Consider the following 15,528-nt stretch of genomic DNA (forward strand, 5'->3'; position numbering starts at 1 on the left):
CATCAGTGCCACAGAAGTTCCAAACTAAGAAATGAACGTAAAGATCTAGTCCTAGTTGGGAATGGTGGTGCATACCTGTTATCCCAGCAGCTCAGGAGGCTTAGGCAGGAGGATCATGAGTTCAAAGCCAGCCTCAGCAAAAGTGAGGTGCTAAGCAACTCAGTGAGACTCTGTCTCTAAATAAAATAAGGCTGGGGATGTGGCTCAGTGGCCAAGTGCCCCTGAGTTCAATCCCCAGTACAAAAAAATATAAATAAATAAATAAAGATCTAGATCTATAAAAGTAAAACTCCTGGGGCACCCAGGAGAACCAACACAAAACAGCTCTATGGGGGACATCTATAATGGTGCCTGGAAGTCCCACAGGAAGCAAACACTTTGGTCAAAAGTAAACTCACAGTCAAAAGGCTCAGCCCATGTAAAGAAACAATCCATCATAAGGGAGAGCTAATGCCAGCACAAACAGGAATGGATTCCCCCCAAAAGTGAAATTATACAAGCACCTCTTTTCCTTTTTTTCCCTCCAGCACAGGGAAAAATGTGTTCTGCAAAAAATCTACAACCTCTACCACTGAGCTACATCCCTTTTTACATTTTATTTTGAGACAGGGTCTCATTAAGTTGCTCATGCTGGCCTTGAACTTGCAATCCCCCTGCTTCAGCTCCTGATTCACTGGAATTACAGGATTATAGTGCCACCAGGCCTGAAAACCTGTACCTCTCTTGCATGCTTCTGTGACTGATTATTTACATGACTCTCTGTTTTCCCTGACATCTGGCCCAATGCATAGCACAAACCAGAAGTCAGTCTGTTTATTCAGTAACTGGGCAAATGGCTGTTCTAAGGTTCTAAGAACTAGTCACAATACGTTAGAAGGAGTAAGAACTAAAAAATATTTCCTGAATGAATAAATGAGCAAACCTTCTGAGCAGCCAGACTTTGGCTGCTTTCACTAAGGGCCAAGGATGTAAAATACTGGATACACTCATCTAGTTCTGTTTGAGGTAAAGAAGCCAGCAACTGTCTGAGTTCTTCTTCAATGGAAGAATCCTGAAATAAAAGGAAAAGAAAATATAAACAAACTCAACAGCTGAGTATAAAGAAACCTCAAAGAATCAAAGTCAAAATACAAAAAAAAACCACACACAAATATATACATATATACTATATTATATATTAGCAGAGATAAATTAGTGCTTTTAGACTTGAAAACACTTACCCACCCAGGTAAACACTTAATTTTGAATTCTATACTTTCCTGTCTGTTACTGCATCTGAAAGACGTATTGCAAAATATTAACTCTCAACTTTCACCTCAGAGGCTTTTTGACATCTTGACTCAAAATAAATAAATAAATAAACAAAATTTTTAAAAATTAAAAAAAATTTAAATGATTATACCCTTTCTAACCAGTGATTGCTTTTTTTAAACTATTTATTTTAGTTATAGGTGGACACATAATATCTTTATTTCATTTTTATGTGGTGCTGAGGATTGAACCCAGTGCCTCATGCATGCTAGGTGAGTGCTCTGCCACAACCCCAGCCCCAGTGATTGCTTTTTAAATCCAAAATTCTTTACTATCTCATTTTCCCTTTTAATTAATATCTTACATATTCACTTTTCTATTTTTTAAGAACTGACAGCTTACATAGAAGCTTCTAAGAGTTTCATTTAAACATACTTTAAGTCAGGAGTAGTGGCATGAACTTCTGGTCCCAGCTACTTGGGAAACTGAAGCAGGAAGACCACTTAAGCCCACAAGTTCAAAAACAGACTTGGTAACAGTGAGACCAACCCAAACAAACATGTTTATCTATGTTCAAAACAGAGGCTCTCAACCCAGGACTCCCCCACCCCCAGGAAATACTTAGCAATGTCTGGAGACATTTTTAGTTGTTCCAACTTGGATGAGGGGGTGCTGTTGGTGTCTAAGGAATGGAGTCCAGAGATGCTGTTAAACCTTCTACAAGGTATACAGCCTGCTTCAAAATACAGCCTGGCCCAAAATATCAACAGTTAAATTTGAGAAAACCTGATCTACATATGGCAAACTCAGATCAAGGGACTGACTCATAGATATCAATATGAAGTCATCTAATGGTGTAGTGGCTCCCCATCCCCAAAGATAGAAAATTATCTTGAAAGAACAGCCCATCTGGAGGAATCAAATTTTCATATGAAAATTAACATTCAGTTTGACATCCTAGTTTACTTGCTTGTGAAAATTAGCTAACAACTACTTTTTTAAAGTTTATTTTGCATCCACAGAGAAGATAATATGTTAAGGTGTTTTTCACTCTGGATTATATTATTTACTTACTTCTTTTAAAGATGGCAAAGGAGGCGGTGGGAGAAAAAAGCGAAGATCACTCTCTTTACTTCGTGCCAAACCAATAAGAGTCCTAGCATCACAGGCCTGAGCGATTATTCTATACTGATAATCTGTTGTAAAAGGAGATTTTTTTGTAAACACCCAAAGTACCTATTATTGTCACAAGAACTAAATGAACAAACTACTTTAAAGCACCCATTTTTAAACTTTTCTACAGGTTTATAATAAAAAATTTCCCAAGTATTTTTTCTCATTTTCAATGCCTGATTATACAACATTTCCACAACAGATCTCACAAGTCCCTTTAATATTTATCTGGGGACCAGGTCATGATTCAGCTAATTTTTTGGAAAAAATAAAGCTCAAACATAAAAATTGGTAAGTTAGAATCAGTATAGGTTCTTCTTTTTTAATAATTCCAGCATTCAAGAGCTGTTTTTAAGCCAGGACAGTAGTATACACCTATAATCCCAGCTACTAGGCCAACCTAGGCAGTTAAGGGGGATCCTGTTCCAAGATTTTAAAATAATAAAAAGGGCTGAGAGTGTAGCTCAGTAGCAGAGCACTTGCCTAGCATACGTGAGGCCCTGGGTTCAATGCCCAGTATGACCAAAAAAAAAAAAAAAAGCTATTTGATCATGACATAAAACACAAGTTGCATTAAAGTCTTTGTCTGGTGGTGAAGGGGATGGTACTTTGGCATCAGTGACATCCATGAATATTTAGTCTGAGATTCCAGATGGTAGAACTCTGATTCAAACATACCCTCTTTATGTAGCAAAACAAAATTCCAGCCACTGAAGGGACATTCTTTTCAATAACAGCAGCTAATAAACTGGGCAAATACTTCAAGGTCATGTACATTTGCAAAATATACATGCAAGGGATCCTCCCTGATTTTTCTGATGCAGTAAGTCTGGAATGGAGCCCTGGAGGGCAGATTTTGAAAGAGACTTTTATTCTAAGTCTTCACTAACATTAAGTGAAATTAGTATAATTATCTCTACCAACCAATCAATAAATTAACTTACATGAAGACAGAGATCTTATTCTAAGACTAAACTTTTCTTTGAGAACATCAGTTTTTTTTCCATTGTTCATTTTTCACTACTAATAAATTAAAGTTTAATCCACGGACTATAATCAGAGCAGATTTGATCTTTCATTCAAACACTTTCACCATATAACTCGTGATTTTTAAATACAATATTTTAAACATTTCTTAAAAAATATACACACACAATTAGATACATTTAGCTAATTATTAGTATTCGAACCAAGTAGATTATCAAAGTGAAAGTAAAGATAATAGTATGGTGTAGCAAATAATAAAATATATTTTATTAAATAGGAACCAAAAGAAAGTACAAGAGGTTGGAACTGTAGCTCAGAGGCAGAGTGCTTGCCTAGCATGTCTGAGGCACTGGGTTCAATCGATTCTCAGCACCACATATAAATAAGTAAATAAATAAATAAATATACAAGTTCATCCACAACTAAAAAATATATGTTACAAAAAAAAGTACAAGAAAGCATTAAGCAGTAACTATAAGAATCAGAATTTCTCTTGAGAAAATATGTAATCAAATAAAATTTTGTTCTGGTAAAAAGTTACATAAATACACACACACACACACACACACACACACCCTCAGTTTTGAGGTTGCTGTTACCAAACATATCTGGCTACCAGGCAGCAGGTTTCCTATTTTATTGATCACTGGAGCTTCTTCTCAAATTTTGAATACATTTTTTATATATATTAAGATTGCCTGAACTATTTTCCTTCCTTAATCTCATTCCCTTCTCTTTGATACCAGAAACCCAGAGCCCAGCTAGTGTGTGCCGCGGTTCCACGGCCCTCTTACCATGCCAGTGGTGGGTCTCTGACATCTCCTGCACGGCCTCCAGTCGGGCGGTCCTCTCATCCGCCTTGCTCTTCTTCAAAAGCAGCCACATAGCACACTCATGATCTTCTATATCAACCGTGCTAAAAGTGTCTTTGCAAAGAGAAAAAGACACAAAAACAAGAAGGTGGATGGTTAAGATAACATTTTTATCTTTTCTTTTATTTCAGAAGGCAATTTATATACATTTAAAATATACAACAGGAGAGTTAAATCCATATAGTGATATTCCTATTGATTGCTATGTTTGCTCTCAGTGCTATCACTTTGATGTATTTATTGTAACTGTTATGCATGTACTTTTGTTTTATAAAAACAAAAGTACATGCATAACAGTGGCTTATGGTGGCTTTCACTTCATAGTCATTTTTTTTTCTCCTTTCCCCCTTAAAAAAAACTGTTTTAAAACAGATCGACTATTTAAAGACATGAAAGAATGAAGTGCTAACACCCATATGCCTATCACACGTAGATTAAATAACTGCTATCTTGCCATATTTGCTTCATCATCCTGCAGGTGTCTATTAACTATTAGGAAAGAAGCTGCAGACATAATGACATTTTACCCTTTAGTAGTTTAACCTACATCCCCTAAAAATTAGCCTGTATTCTTTTACACAACTGCAAAATGCATCATCCCATCCAGAACACTAACAATAATCTTCCAAAATCATCTAAAATCTAGTGTAACACCATATGCAAATTTTCCAAGTTTTTTTTAAAGATGTTTTTAAAATCAGGATTTGATAAATTCTCTTTAGCCTCTTTTAATTCTAGATGGTTTTCCTGCCTATTCTTCATGATGACAAAGACTTAAAGAAATCAGGTCAGCTTTTTTTATACATAACTTCACATTGTAGATTTGCCTGATTATAAAATAAAATTTGCCTGATTATAAAATCTACATTTTTATGCAATAGTCTCATTATGAGAAAGCATGGGAGTGATTTTCTAACAAATTTAAAATTCTGTAGTACTTGTCAAGAAAACAGGGTACATTTAAGGGCTGGGATTATAGCTCAGTGGTAGAGCGCTTGTCTAGCATATGTGAGGCACTGGGTTTGATTCTCAGCACCACATATAAATAAATAAAAATAAAGTTCTATCAACAACTAAAAAATAATAATGCAATTAACAAAAGAAAAAGAAAACAAGGTACATTTACTCTCAATTTATTTACAACTAATCACAATCTAGTCACAAAGAGGGAAGAAAACTGTCCAGGGCATCAAGCCTTAAAATTAAGTACAGCCCAATAGAGTTAGTTACTCAACTAATTTTCCATACCTATTAAAAACATTAGTAAAGAATTTTTTTAAAAACCTCAGGGTGGTTATGCAAATGACTTTAAGATGACTGATAAGGGTTCCAAGTTAAATGTTTATTACTTACCAGCAAATGGACTCTGTAATATCTTGGCTGATGCTGCTAATATTTTTCTTACTGCTTTGTGAAGTTCTTTTCTTGCCAGCCAGGCAATCCCTGAAATGATGGCAAACTTAAATCAACTAATTCCAAACTTTTTCACAAGGAAAACATAAAATAGCATCCCTGTCTTTTTATTACTATTATCAATTTTTAAAATTTCTTTTACTACTATTAATTTAACTAAACTATTTATGGGAACACAAGTTGTTCTCAAAGTCAGGGAAAAAAGTAAAAACAAAACAAGAACATTAGCCAAAGCTATCAAAACTCTTCAAGGCTAAAAATATTCAAGAAAATGTACCTTGTAAACGGACCACGTGGAACTGAAATTTGAAGATATCTTTTTTTTTCTCCCCTCAGTACCAGGAATTGAACTCAGGGGCACCTGTCCACTGAACCACATCCCCAGCCCTATTTTGTATTTTATTTAGAGACAGGGTCTCATTGAGTTGCTTAGCACCTCGCCTTTGCTGAGGCTGCCTTTGAACTGGGATAACAAGCATGCACCACCATACCTGTCGAAATTTGGAGATATCTTAGAGATGAGATTAAGCCTCACTTTATAGATAAATCACAAGTCATAACAACTGTCTATGTAACTGAAATTATGAACATACTGTAGAAGCATGCTGAAATACAGAAGGATAATGTAATAATAAACACCAACAAGCTAGCATAGTGATACATACGGTTCACAGTCAGGGGAGCTGTACTAGGGACCATAATGTGCTCACAGGCACAGGCTGGCTGACAACGTCAACGTAGGAACTAGCAACTGTAAGTTAGTGTGGCTGACTCACTGCATGAAAATGCACCCCTCTGCTCTAAAATGTCATATATTCACTAAGTTACCCAGAGGCTCACAAGTGACCTAAACATTGAGAAAGAGAATGTCCTAATTAGTAAGGGCAGTTGTTTTAGTCTCCATGACAGAACATAAGTGAGCTGGTGTTCACATTTATGAATCCATCTCAGGAGTAAAATCATTAAAGCAGAAATATCTCTGGGCCAAATGAGAAAATCGAATTTCAGTACCTGCCAAACTGAGTGCCAGCCTCTGAACCAAGGGCCCCAACTGAGGAGGGAACTGCAGGTTCAGACTAAACAGCTGGCTGTCCTCACTTCACTGAGTTCTAGAGGAATGACAAACTTTAATCAGGTATAAATCCAAAATTTGGTCTTCAATCCATGCTTTCAGAACTTAGTTCTGAGGATCTAGTGATTCTCAAAGTGAGCTGAATCTATCTTCTTAATACCGTGTTTTAAAGAAACTTGTTTTTAAATTCACTAACTAGTTCCACTTTTCAAGAGATAACTTTACAATAAACTTACCATGATTTTCTCTTTTGTCTAAAGGAACTGGGTGCAAATATATGTATGACTTCATTTTTTCTCTTTCTACCACTTGAGTATCTAATGTCAAAGACTTCTTCAGGGCCAGAACTTCGTATGTAAGAAATAAAGAACCTCTTAAGAAGAAACAAGAAATTCATCATAAATACAGAATCTAAATGTGATACAAGATTTTCACAAGGAAACATACATAATATCCAAATAATCTTTGCATACACACACATACATCTCAATTTAAATAACAAATAACTTCATAAAATTTTCCAGTCAAGAAACATCACTAACAGCATCCCAGAAACCCACAATGTGTCCTTGTGTCCCCTCCCTAATCCTGACTCTTCTTTCACCTCTATTGGTTATTTTCTGATTTTTATTATAACAACGTCCTTGCTATTGGTTAGTTTTACTGCCTATATAGGCATCCTGAGACAACAGAGCTTAGCTTTGCCTGTGTTTGAACTTCATTTGAATGGAATCACACTAGATGTATTCTTTTTTTAACATTTTTTTAGTTGTAGATGAACACGATATCTTTGTTTTATTTATTTTTTTATGTGGTGCTGAGGATATATATACACATACATACATACATACATACATACTCCTGTAGGGAACATATCCAGAAGCAGAATTACATACTTCCTGACAGTACGTAACACTGTTCAACTTTACTAGAAAATGTCAAACTAGTTTTCTAAAAGGATTAGGCAATTTATACTCCCATCACCAGAATATACACATTTCTCCTTTCCTAAAGGCTATATCTAAAGTTTATTTTTAAATCTGAGATAGAAAATTATCCATCATATATCCTGACATGAAAATTTTCTTCCTCATTAGATTGACCTCCGTAAATCTAGACACAAAGGCTCAGCAAATTCAGTTATCCTGTGCCTTCTGCTGACCTGGGTTTCTGTCCTAAAGCAAGCAGATGAGACAAAGGCCAGACCCAGACACACCAGAGGAACACACAGAAGGCTCTAAGGAATCATCTGCTCCCTTGGAGATCCATCTGAGCAGTTTTCCAGGGAAGATGATGTTCTTCATTAAAAGTTGGGCAATACATTTTCACTACAGTCCTGAAACAATTGCCATCTAGACAAAGAAACCGCATTGTAGAAAAGGGTATAGATTTCTCCTCTGTGCAGAATGAGTCAAAGGGGAAAACCATCTAAATAACTTTTGCCTTTCGTTACAATGTCAGGAAGTAAGGTATGTGTTTGGATAAAATGCCAAATATCTCCTTTATAATTTTAGCATCTGAACTGATTTTACATTTATACTAGTGAAACAAAGTATTAGCAAACTCAGTAGAGTAGTATCAGACATACATTTAACATCTATACCTCTCCCTGAAAAAGGGAGATAATAAAGTAACAAATGTTAGAAAGAGGGACACTCCAATCACTGGGCGGGCACCTCTCAAGGAGCGTGAGATGTCAGATGTCAGTTTTCTCAGTCAGCCTCCATTTCCTTTCATTAGAGCTTTATTGTGATTTAGGGATTTTCAAAAATAATTTTAAGGTGACTTTCAGCCTCTTCGCTCACTTTCAGTCCTGATATAAGACGTGACTTTATGTGAGTGAAGGCTGTGTGGGTCTCAGACTCTCCCCTCAGCAACAGGGAAAGGCAGGCAGTCCCCAGTGTACACTTTAGACCAAAGAGAAAACATCCCTCAAGGTAGAGAACCAGATCAAGACAACACTGAATTGTTGGAACCAATGACTAAATCCGTATCCTTTGACTACTGCATGTGACCTATAAATCACTTCCACTGAGATTTCAAATATTAATATAATGGGGTCAATTGATATTTTGCAGTTGAACTTACCCTAAAATAAGTGATCCAGTAAATTTTATTATATTTCCTTAAAAAAGAAAGGGAGAAAGTCAATAAGATGAATTCCACTCTTAAAAGTGTGACAGGAAATAGGCAATAGTCTTTATTTCATATATAATCAGATAAAGTTATTGATATTTTTCTATTAATACAATCAGTTGCTATTAACACATGACTTCCCATCCTCAGACACAAACAAACCAATCAATAAGAACTTCAAAAATATAATTCCTATTTATAGCTTTTCATACTCACTCTCTCCTTCCTTGAGCTTTCGTTATGCCATTTCCAACAAAATCACTGGGGAACATAGACCCTGATCCACTAACCATACTGCCAGGACCAGATTCCTACTGAATGTGACGCCCAGAAAGCTCACCTCCTTTCTGACTCCTTTTAGTTAACAACCAATTAAATAAAGGAACAGGGAGCATTATCCCTATCACCGGTAGGACTATGATGAAAAATTATGTTTGTCAAGTGCCAACACAAACTGGCATTTCTCAAAGTAATTATGTTTGGTGGTTAAGTATTATATGTAGGTAGCCTCATTTAAAAAATAGGTCAGAAAAAAAGTGTGTGTGTGTGTGTGTGTGTGTGTGCGCGCGCGCGCATGTTATAAATTTATTTATGCTTTTGGTGGAACTTGGAAAATAGCTTTTTAATATTAAAAAAATTCAATTGGCAGACACTGTTAGTTGCTTATCCAACATACATATACATCTAAAATTATTCAAATCCACAGACTACCTGGCAGCTGGCCATGCAACACAGCTGTAGCCAATCAGATATCAGATATTAGTGAAAGTCTATGAGGAGAATACCTCCCCTACAAAAGACAAGCCTCACAAGATGGCTTTTGGCCTGCTGCCTTCTTGATGCCCAGGGATTCAGCAATCATCCTGTGACTATGAGAACAACACAAATAGTGGAGCAGGAAGACAGGAAGATTGCTAAGTTTCAACTCCTGCCCCAAACTGTGTCTTGACTTCCTGTTTTGTATGGAAAATAGAAATTTAATTTAAGCCACCGTGATCAAGTTTCTGTTGTATACACTGTGCACAACCTTAACTGGTGTATTACAGTTTTCACCCTAAGATGGCCTCATGGACTTTCCCTTCCTGTCCTCACACTGGGGACCCCAGGAACACCCCTATATTGCTACTCCCATTGCTTACTAGAATTTCTCTTTTTCATTGGACCCTTTAAACAAAATACAGCCTCATGAGCCTTTTCTTCCTACCCTAAAGTTCACTATTATGGGCCAGGCTAATGGACAATGACCAAACAGTCTCCATTTTACCCTGAGACTCCATCATGAGAAATGCTTCTCCCAAGGGAAAGTCCCACCTCTGTACCCATTAATAATTGTCTAACATGGTACACTTGGCAACACAAAATAGCAATTCTTATACAATGTATAATTGTTCTCTTTGGTTTCCATTTTTCTTGGGTAATGTACCTTGCAGAGATTGATTATCTAATAGACATCAGTAACCATTCTCTAACTTGTACTAAACTAGGGTCATTTTGACCCACTTCCCTTCTGTTTGCTTGCTGCTATACCAACCTGGAGAGTCCCGTGGAAAAAACTAATGTACCCATTGCATTGTCTTGCTAACTGCCCAATTCGGCTTCTGTACCTGCTTGCTTGCAGCTACGTCAACCCGGATGTGGGTTTTGCAGTTTTTTGCCTTTAAATAACCTAAAATGCTCAGGCTGGGGGCTGTTCCTTGCAGAGACAGTTATGGGTCCTGTGGGGAGGAGTCACCGGCTGGCTGGCTAAATAAAGACTCTTCAATTTGGACAAAACTGGGACTTGGTGTTTTCTGAGCGACCTGCCTCACAATATTTACCACTCTCAGAGTTTGTTCTGCTAGAAATGAAGAGAAAAGAAAAGCTCTCTTCCCTTTTCCTTTCTTCTCTATATCTACTTGTCATTTTATATTTAAAATACAGAATCAGTCAGGTATGGTGACACAGGCCTGTAATCCCAGCAATTCAGGAGGCTGAGGCAGTAGGATCACAAGTTCAAGGTCATCCCCGGCAACTTAGAGAAGCCCTAAGCAACTTAGTGAGACCCTGTCTCAAAATTAAAAAATGAGGGCTGGGGTTGTGGCTCAGTGGTAGAGTGCTTCCCTAGCATGTATGAGGCACTGGGTTTGATTCTCAGCACCACATACAAAAACAAATAAATTAAATAAAGGTCCAACAACAACCAAAAAAATTTTTTTTTAATTAAAAAATAAAAAAAATGAAAAGGAGTGGGGATGTAACTCAGTGGAAAAGCATCCCTAGGTTCAATTCCTGGTACAAAAAACTCAAAAAACAAAATCAGAATTTTCTAGATGAAAGGGAACTATCCCTAAAAACAGATCTATCCTAAAGATCAAAACTCCAGGAAGACAGGGGCTTTGTCTTACTGGATATTGTATCCTTAGGGCCCAGAACAGTACTTGGCACACAGCAGATAGTAGATATTTTTCTTTATTATCACATGAATGAAAGATGAGTTAGGTCAATCTTCTCATTTCATAAATATAGAAAATAGTTCTCTGAAAAGTAGGAATAATTAGACAGGAACTTCATCGTTCCCCTGAACCTTGCAGCCTCCCCCCACCATAGCTCCCCCTCTTTGGCTTCCCTCTCACTGCTATGAAAGATGCATCTTGGCCCCTGTCAAAAGACAACCTGGTCAAAGGCCTCTGCTGTTTCCCAGATCCTTTCTGGGCTTTGTTTCTATTATTCAGTGGAAATGCTACAACATGTCTATATATCCAAATGTCTTTGGAATTGTTATCCTATTTCTCTGCTCCCCTTCATAAAAAGTGTCTTCCAGGAATTACCTAGAGTGTCTTGTTTTATTATGGTCAAAATTATACCTCCCCAAATTCATCTGCTGAAGCCCTAACGCCCTGATGTGACTGTATTTGGAGATGGGCACTGAGGGAGGTAATAAAGGATCATAAGGTTCCAAGGGTGGGGCCCTAATCTGATAGGACTGATGTCTTTCTAAGAGATACCAGACATCTCTCTATCCACAGAGAAACAGCTGTGAGAGAATATGAAAAGAAGGTAGCCATCTACAACCTAGGAATTGGGGCCTCACTGGAAACCAATACTGTTAGTACCTTGGTCTTGGTCTCCAGAGCTGTGAGAAAATAAATTTTTATTGTTTAAACCAAAAAAAAGAAAAGAAGAAAGAAAGAAAGAAAAGAAAATAGTTCTCTGAGAAGATAAGTACTTTCTTTCCTTCTTTTAACAAATACTACTTAAACCTCTTGTATATGCCAAGTGTAAGAGTAAACAACAGGATATAATGGTAAAAATAAATAAATAAATAAACAAACAAACAAACAATAAGACATTGCCTTCAGAGTTTACAGTCTATGGGGGACATCAGTTGATTAACCAAGTTCTATATTGACTCTACCAAACCACAGTGACAGATCTAGCCTGGGCTAGCATGCCAGGAAGCATGCCTGAGGGCCTGATTATAGTGCGGGGGGAGCAGATCAGGGCAGATCCCAAAGCCCATCAAGGCAAAGACAACATTTTCTTTGCTTACTACTGCATTCCCAGAACCAAGTACGGGCACCTGCACTTTGATTTGTGAGAGTTTAATAAATACTTGCTGCATGACAATGCACTGACACTTAATTTTAGAAGGATGGGCATGAAGTTGGCTGGAAAAAACAGGGAAAGAAAGAAAACTTCCAAGAAAAAGAATCAGTATCGCTCTGGGCCTACAAATTTGGGGTGAATCATTTGTATGAAAAGACAAAGGAATCTGACCCTTATCATAGATTAAATAAGCTTTTGAGGCCCCCCTGGAAATTTAGCCACGATTCTATCATTGTTCCTGTATGAAAATGGTGTTGTTTGAACTGTACTCACGTATCTGTCTCCAGTATGTGAAACTTTTTGGTGGGGGAGTAGAGGTTCCTATTCTTCTCCAACAGGTGACACAATAAGCAGCCAGAGACATTCTGTGCAGGTAGAAGAATGTAACAAATTTAATTTAGCATCTAATATGAACGTTTAACTAAAAGACCATATCACCATCAGAGTGGATTGTCCACAGTTAGATTTTTCTAGACCAAGAAAAAATTTTCTCCCCTAAAACTTACCCACAAACTTACTAGAATAAATTTTGCTAGTACTTTAGTGATTTTTTTCAAAATGTGTCCAATTGTGATTAATGATTAATAGGAAATAAGGAAAATTACAGAATATTAATTATCAATATAGGGGAGAACTGATATAAGGAATTCACCCATTCACAAAAAAGTTCACCTTCTTTTAGATATTTTGTCATTTTTCTTCATAAAGGTCACTCATGATTTGTTTCTTCATGAAAAAATTACAAATGTATAGAAATATAGAAAAATAAAGTAAAATGAATCCCACCACTCAGCTTTGATAATTATCAACATGTGGCTAATCTTGTTTAATATACACCTGCTCTACCCCAATAGGCTATCTGCATGATAAACATTTTCTATACTTATGTTAAGGTATAGTTAATAGCTGTTATGTATGGATCCAGACAGTTCACTGAAAAGCTCATCTCTTGAAGACTTGATTCCCCAATGCAGCAATGCCCAGAAGTGGGGCTTTTGGAAGTGACTGGATCATGAGAGTCATCACCTCATCAGTGAATTAATCCATTAGATGAATACTAGGAGGAGATGGAAACTGCAGGCAGGTGGAGCATGGTAGAGAATGTTATGGTTTGGATATGAGGTCTCATCCAAAAGCTCCTGTTAATGCGGGAATATCTGGAGATGAAATAATTTGATTGTGAGAGCTATTAATCAAATCAGTCCAGCCTAGTTTGAACAGATTGGATGTAACTGCAGGCAGGTGGAGTATGCCTGGAGGAGGAGGGTCACTGGAAGCATGCCCTGGAAGGGTATGTCTTCTCTGTGGCCCCTTCCTCCCCACCTTCTGTCTGCTGACCCAATGATGAGCTGTTCCAATTTAGAGGTGAGGTATCCCCCAAAAGCTCACATGTGAGACACTGTGAGAGGCTTCAGAGGGAAAATGATTGGGCTGTGAATGCCTTAACCCAATTAGTGAGTTAATTACCCAACAGGATTAACTGAATGGTAACTGAAGGCAGGTGGGATGTGGCTGGAGGAGGTGGGGTATTGGGGGTGTGGCTTTGGGATATATAATTGGATCTGGCAAGTGGAGTCTCTCTGCCTCTTGATCATTATGTGAGTTGTGTCCCTCTGCCACACTCTTCTGCCTTGGTGTCCTGCCTCACCTGGAGCCCAAGGAATGGAGCTGGCTGTTTATGGACTAAGACTTCTGAAACCGTGAGCCCCCAAATAAGTTTTTCCTCCTCTACAATTGTTCTGGTTGGGTCTTTTAAGTCACAGCAGCAAAAAAGCTGACTAAAACATGAGCTGAGCAGCTGTCCTCTACTGGTCCTTTCCACCATGATGTGCTGCCTCACCTTGGGCCTAAAACAATGCAGTCAGCCATCTACACTGACCTCTGAAACCACGAGCTGCAAATCAACTTTCTCTCCTCTAAGTTGTTCTTGTCAGGCATTTTAATGACAGTGATGCAGAGCTAACTAAAACAGAGGACACAGGTCGCTGGGAGCATGGCCTTGGGTACTACATCTTGTCCATGGCCCCTTCCCTGCTCTCATTCTCCCATGCCCCACTTCCTGTCTGCCATGAGCTCAACAGCCTTCTTCTTCCGCATCCTTCTGCCTTGATGTTCTGCCTCACTTCAACCAAAGCAATGAAGTTGGCTGATCATGGACTGAATACTCCGAAACCCTGAGACAAAATGAACTTTTCCTCCTTTATTTATATGTATATTTTTTGAGGGGGTGAATACCAGGGATTAAACTCAAGGGCACTCGACCACTGAGCCACATCCCCAGCCTTATTTTGTATATTAGAGACAGAGTCTGAGTTGCTTAGCGCCTCGCTTTTGCTGAGGCTGGTTTTGAACTTTCAATCCTCCTTTCTCAGCCTCCTGAGCCGCTGGGATTACAGGTGTGTGCCATCACTCCTTTATGTTTTTTTATGTCAAAAGCTAATTAACACTCTAGCTACATGTTTGTACTGAGGACTTAAAATATGACTAGTCCAAATATATGGCAAGTATAACTAGGGAACTGAGATTATCCTATTTAATTTTAATTTATTTAAATAGCCACATATGGCTAGTGACTCTCGAACAGTACAATCTTTACTCAACCCTTATTCACTTTCTGACACCATCACATTACATTATTTTGAAGAAAATACAAAATGTCTAATCATTTAATTTTGACTATCTTGTATGTGCCTTTCCTCAAGGGGGAGAAAGACCTATCAAATTGCCTCCAAAATAAATATAATTCCTTAGAACCAACAAACATCCATTATCACATCAATTATTTCATAAACTTTGGTTTTGTTTTGCACTGTTGAACTGTTAGAATTAGGATCCAAACATAGTCTGTACATTACATTTGGTCAGTCTGCTGGATAACAAGAGAAAGGTTCAGTATTCCTATTAACATAGTCAACATTTACCAAAGTCAAAACTGCCAGGCATGTGAACTCATACCACACTAACCAGCCTCTAGCTGACCCTAAAAACTACTCAGTTGTTTTAGCCACTAGGTCTTGGGATGGTGTATAAAAAGGTTGC

General features: G+C 37.7%; 1 protein-coding gene across 6 annotated transcripts in view; it reads right to left on the minus strand.

Moving 5' to 3' along the window:
* The window catches only part of SERAC1 (serine active site containing 1), a 60,274-nt gene that overhangs the window by 37,964 nt on the left and 6,782 nt on the right, over positions 1-15,528 (minus strand). For 2 of the 6 annotated variants that reach the window (XM_081295470.1, XM_081295468.1), the window contains exons 2-9: positions 13,516-13,646; positions 12,763-12,854; positions 8,857-8,893; positions 7,005-7,141; positions 5,637-5,726; positions 4,206-4,337; positions 2,326-2,447; positions 923-1,051 (exon numbers count right to left, since the gene is read on the minus strand). In XM_081295470.1, the coding sequence (XP_081151596.1) occupies positions 923-1,051; positions 2,326-2,447; positions 4,206-4,337; positions 5,637-5,726; positions 7,005-7,141; positions 8,857-8,893; positions 12,763-12,854; positions 13,516-13,520 (744 nt within the window). In that variant the 5' untranslated portion in view covers positions 13,521-13,646. Of the gene's footprint in view, positions 1-922; positions 1,052-2,325; positions 2,448-4,205; positions 4,338-5,636; positions 5,727-7,004; positions 7,142-7,930; positions 8,077-8,856; positions 8,894-12,762; positions 12,855-13,515; positions 13,647-15,528 lie in introns of those variants that run through there. The other 4 variants (XM_081295469.1, XM_081295471.1, XM_081295473.1 and 1 more) reach the window with 4 other exon arrangements.

Source organism: Spermophilus citellus (assembly GCF_964194105.1).
Source record: "Spermophilus citellus genome assembly, chromosome: 5".
In the NCBI taxonomy this organism is placed as follows: domain Eukaryota; kingdom Metazoa; phylum Chordata; class Mammalia; order Rodentia; family Sciuridae; genus Spermophilus; species Spermophilus citellus.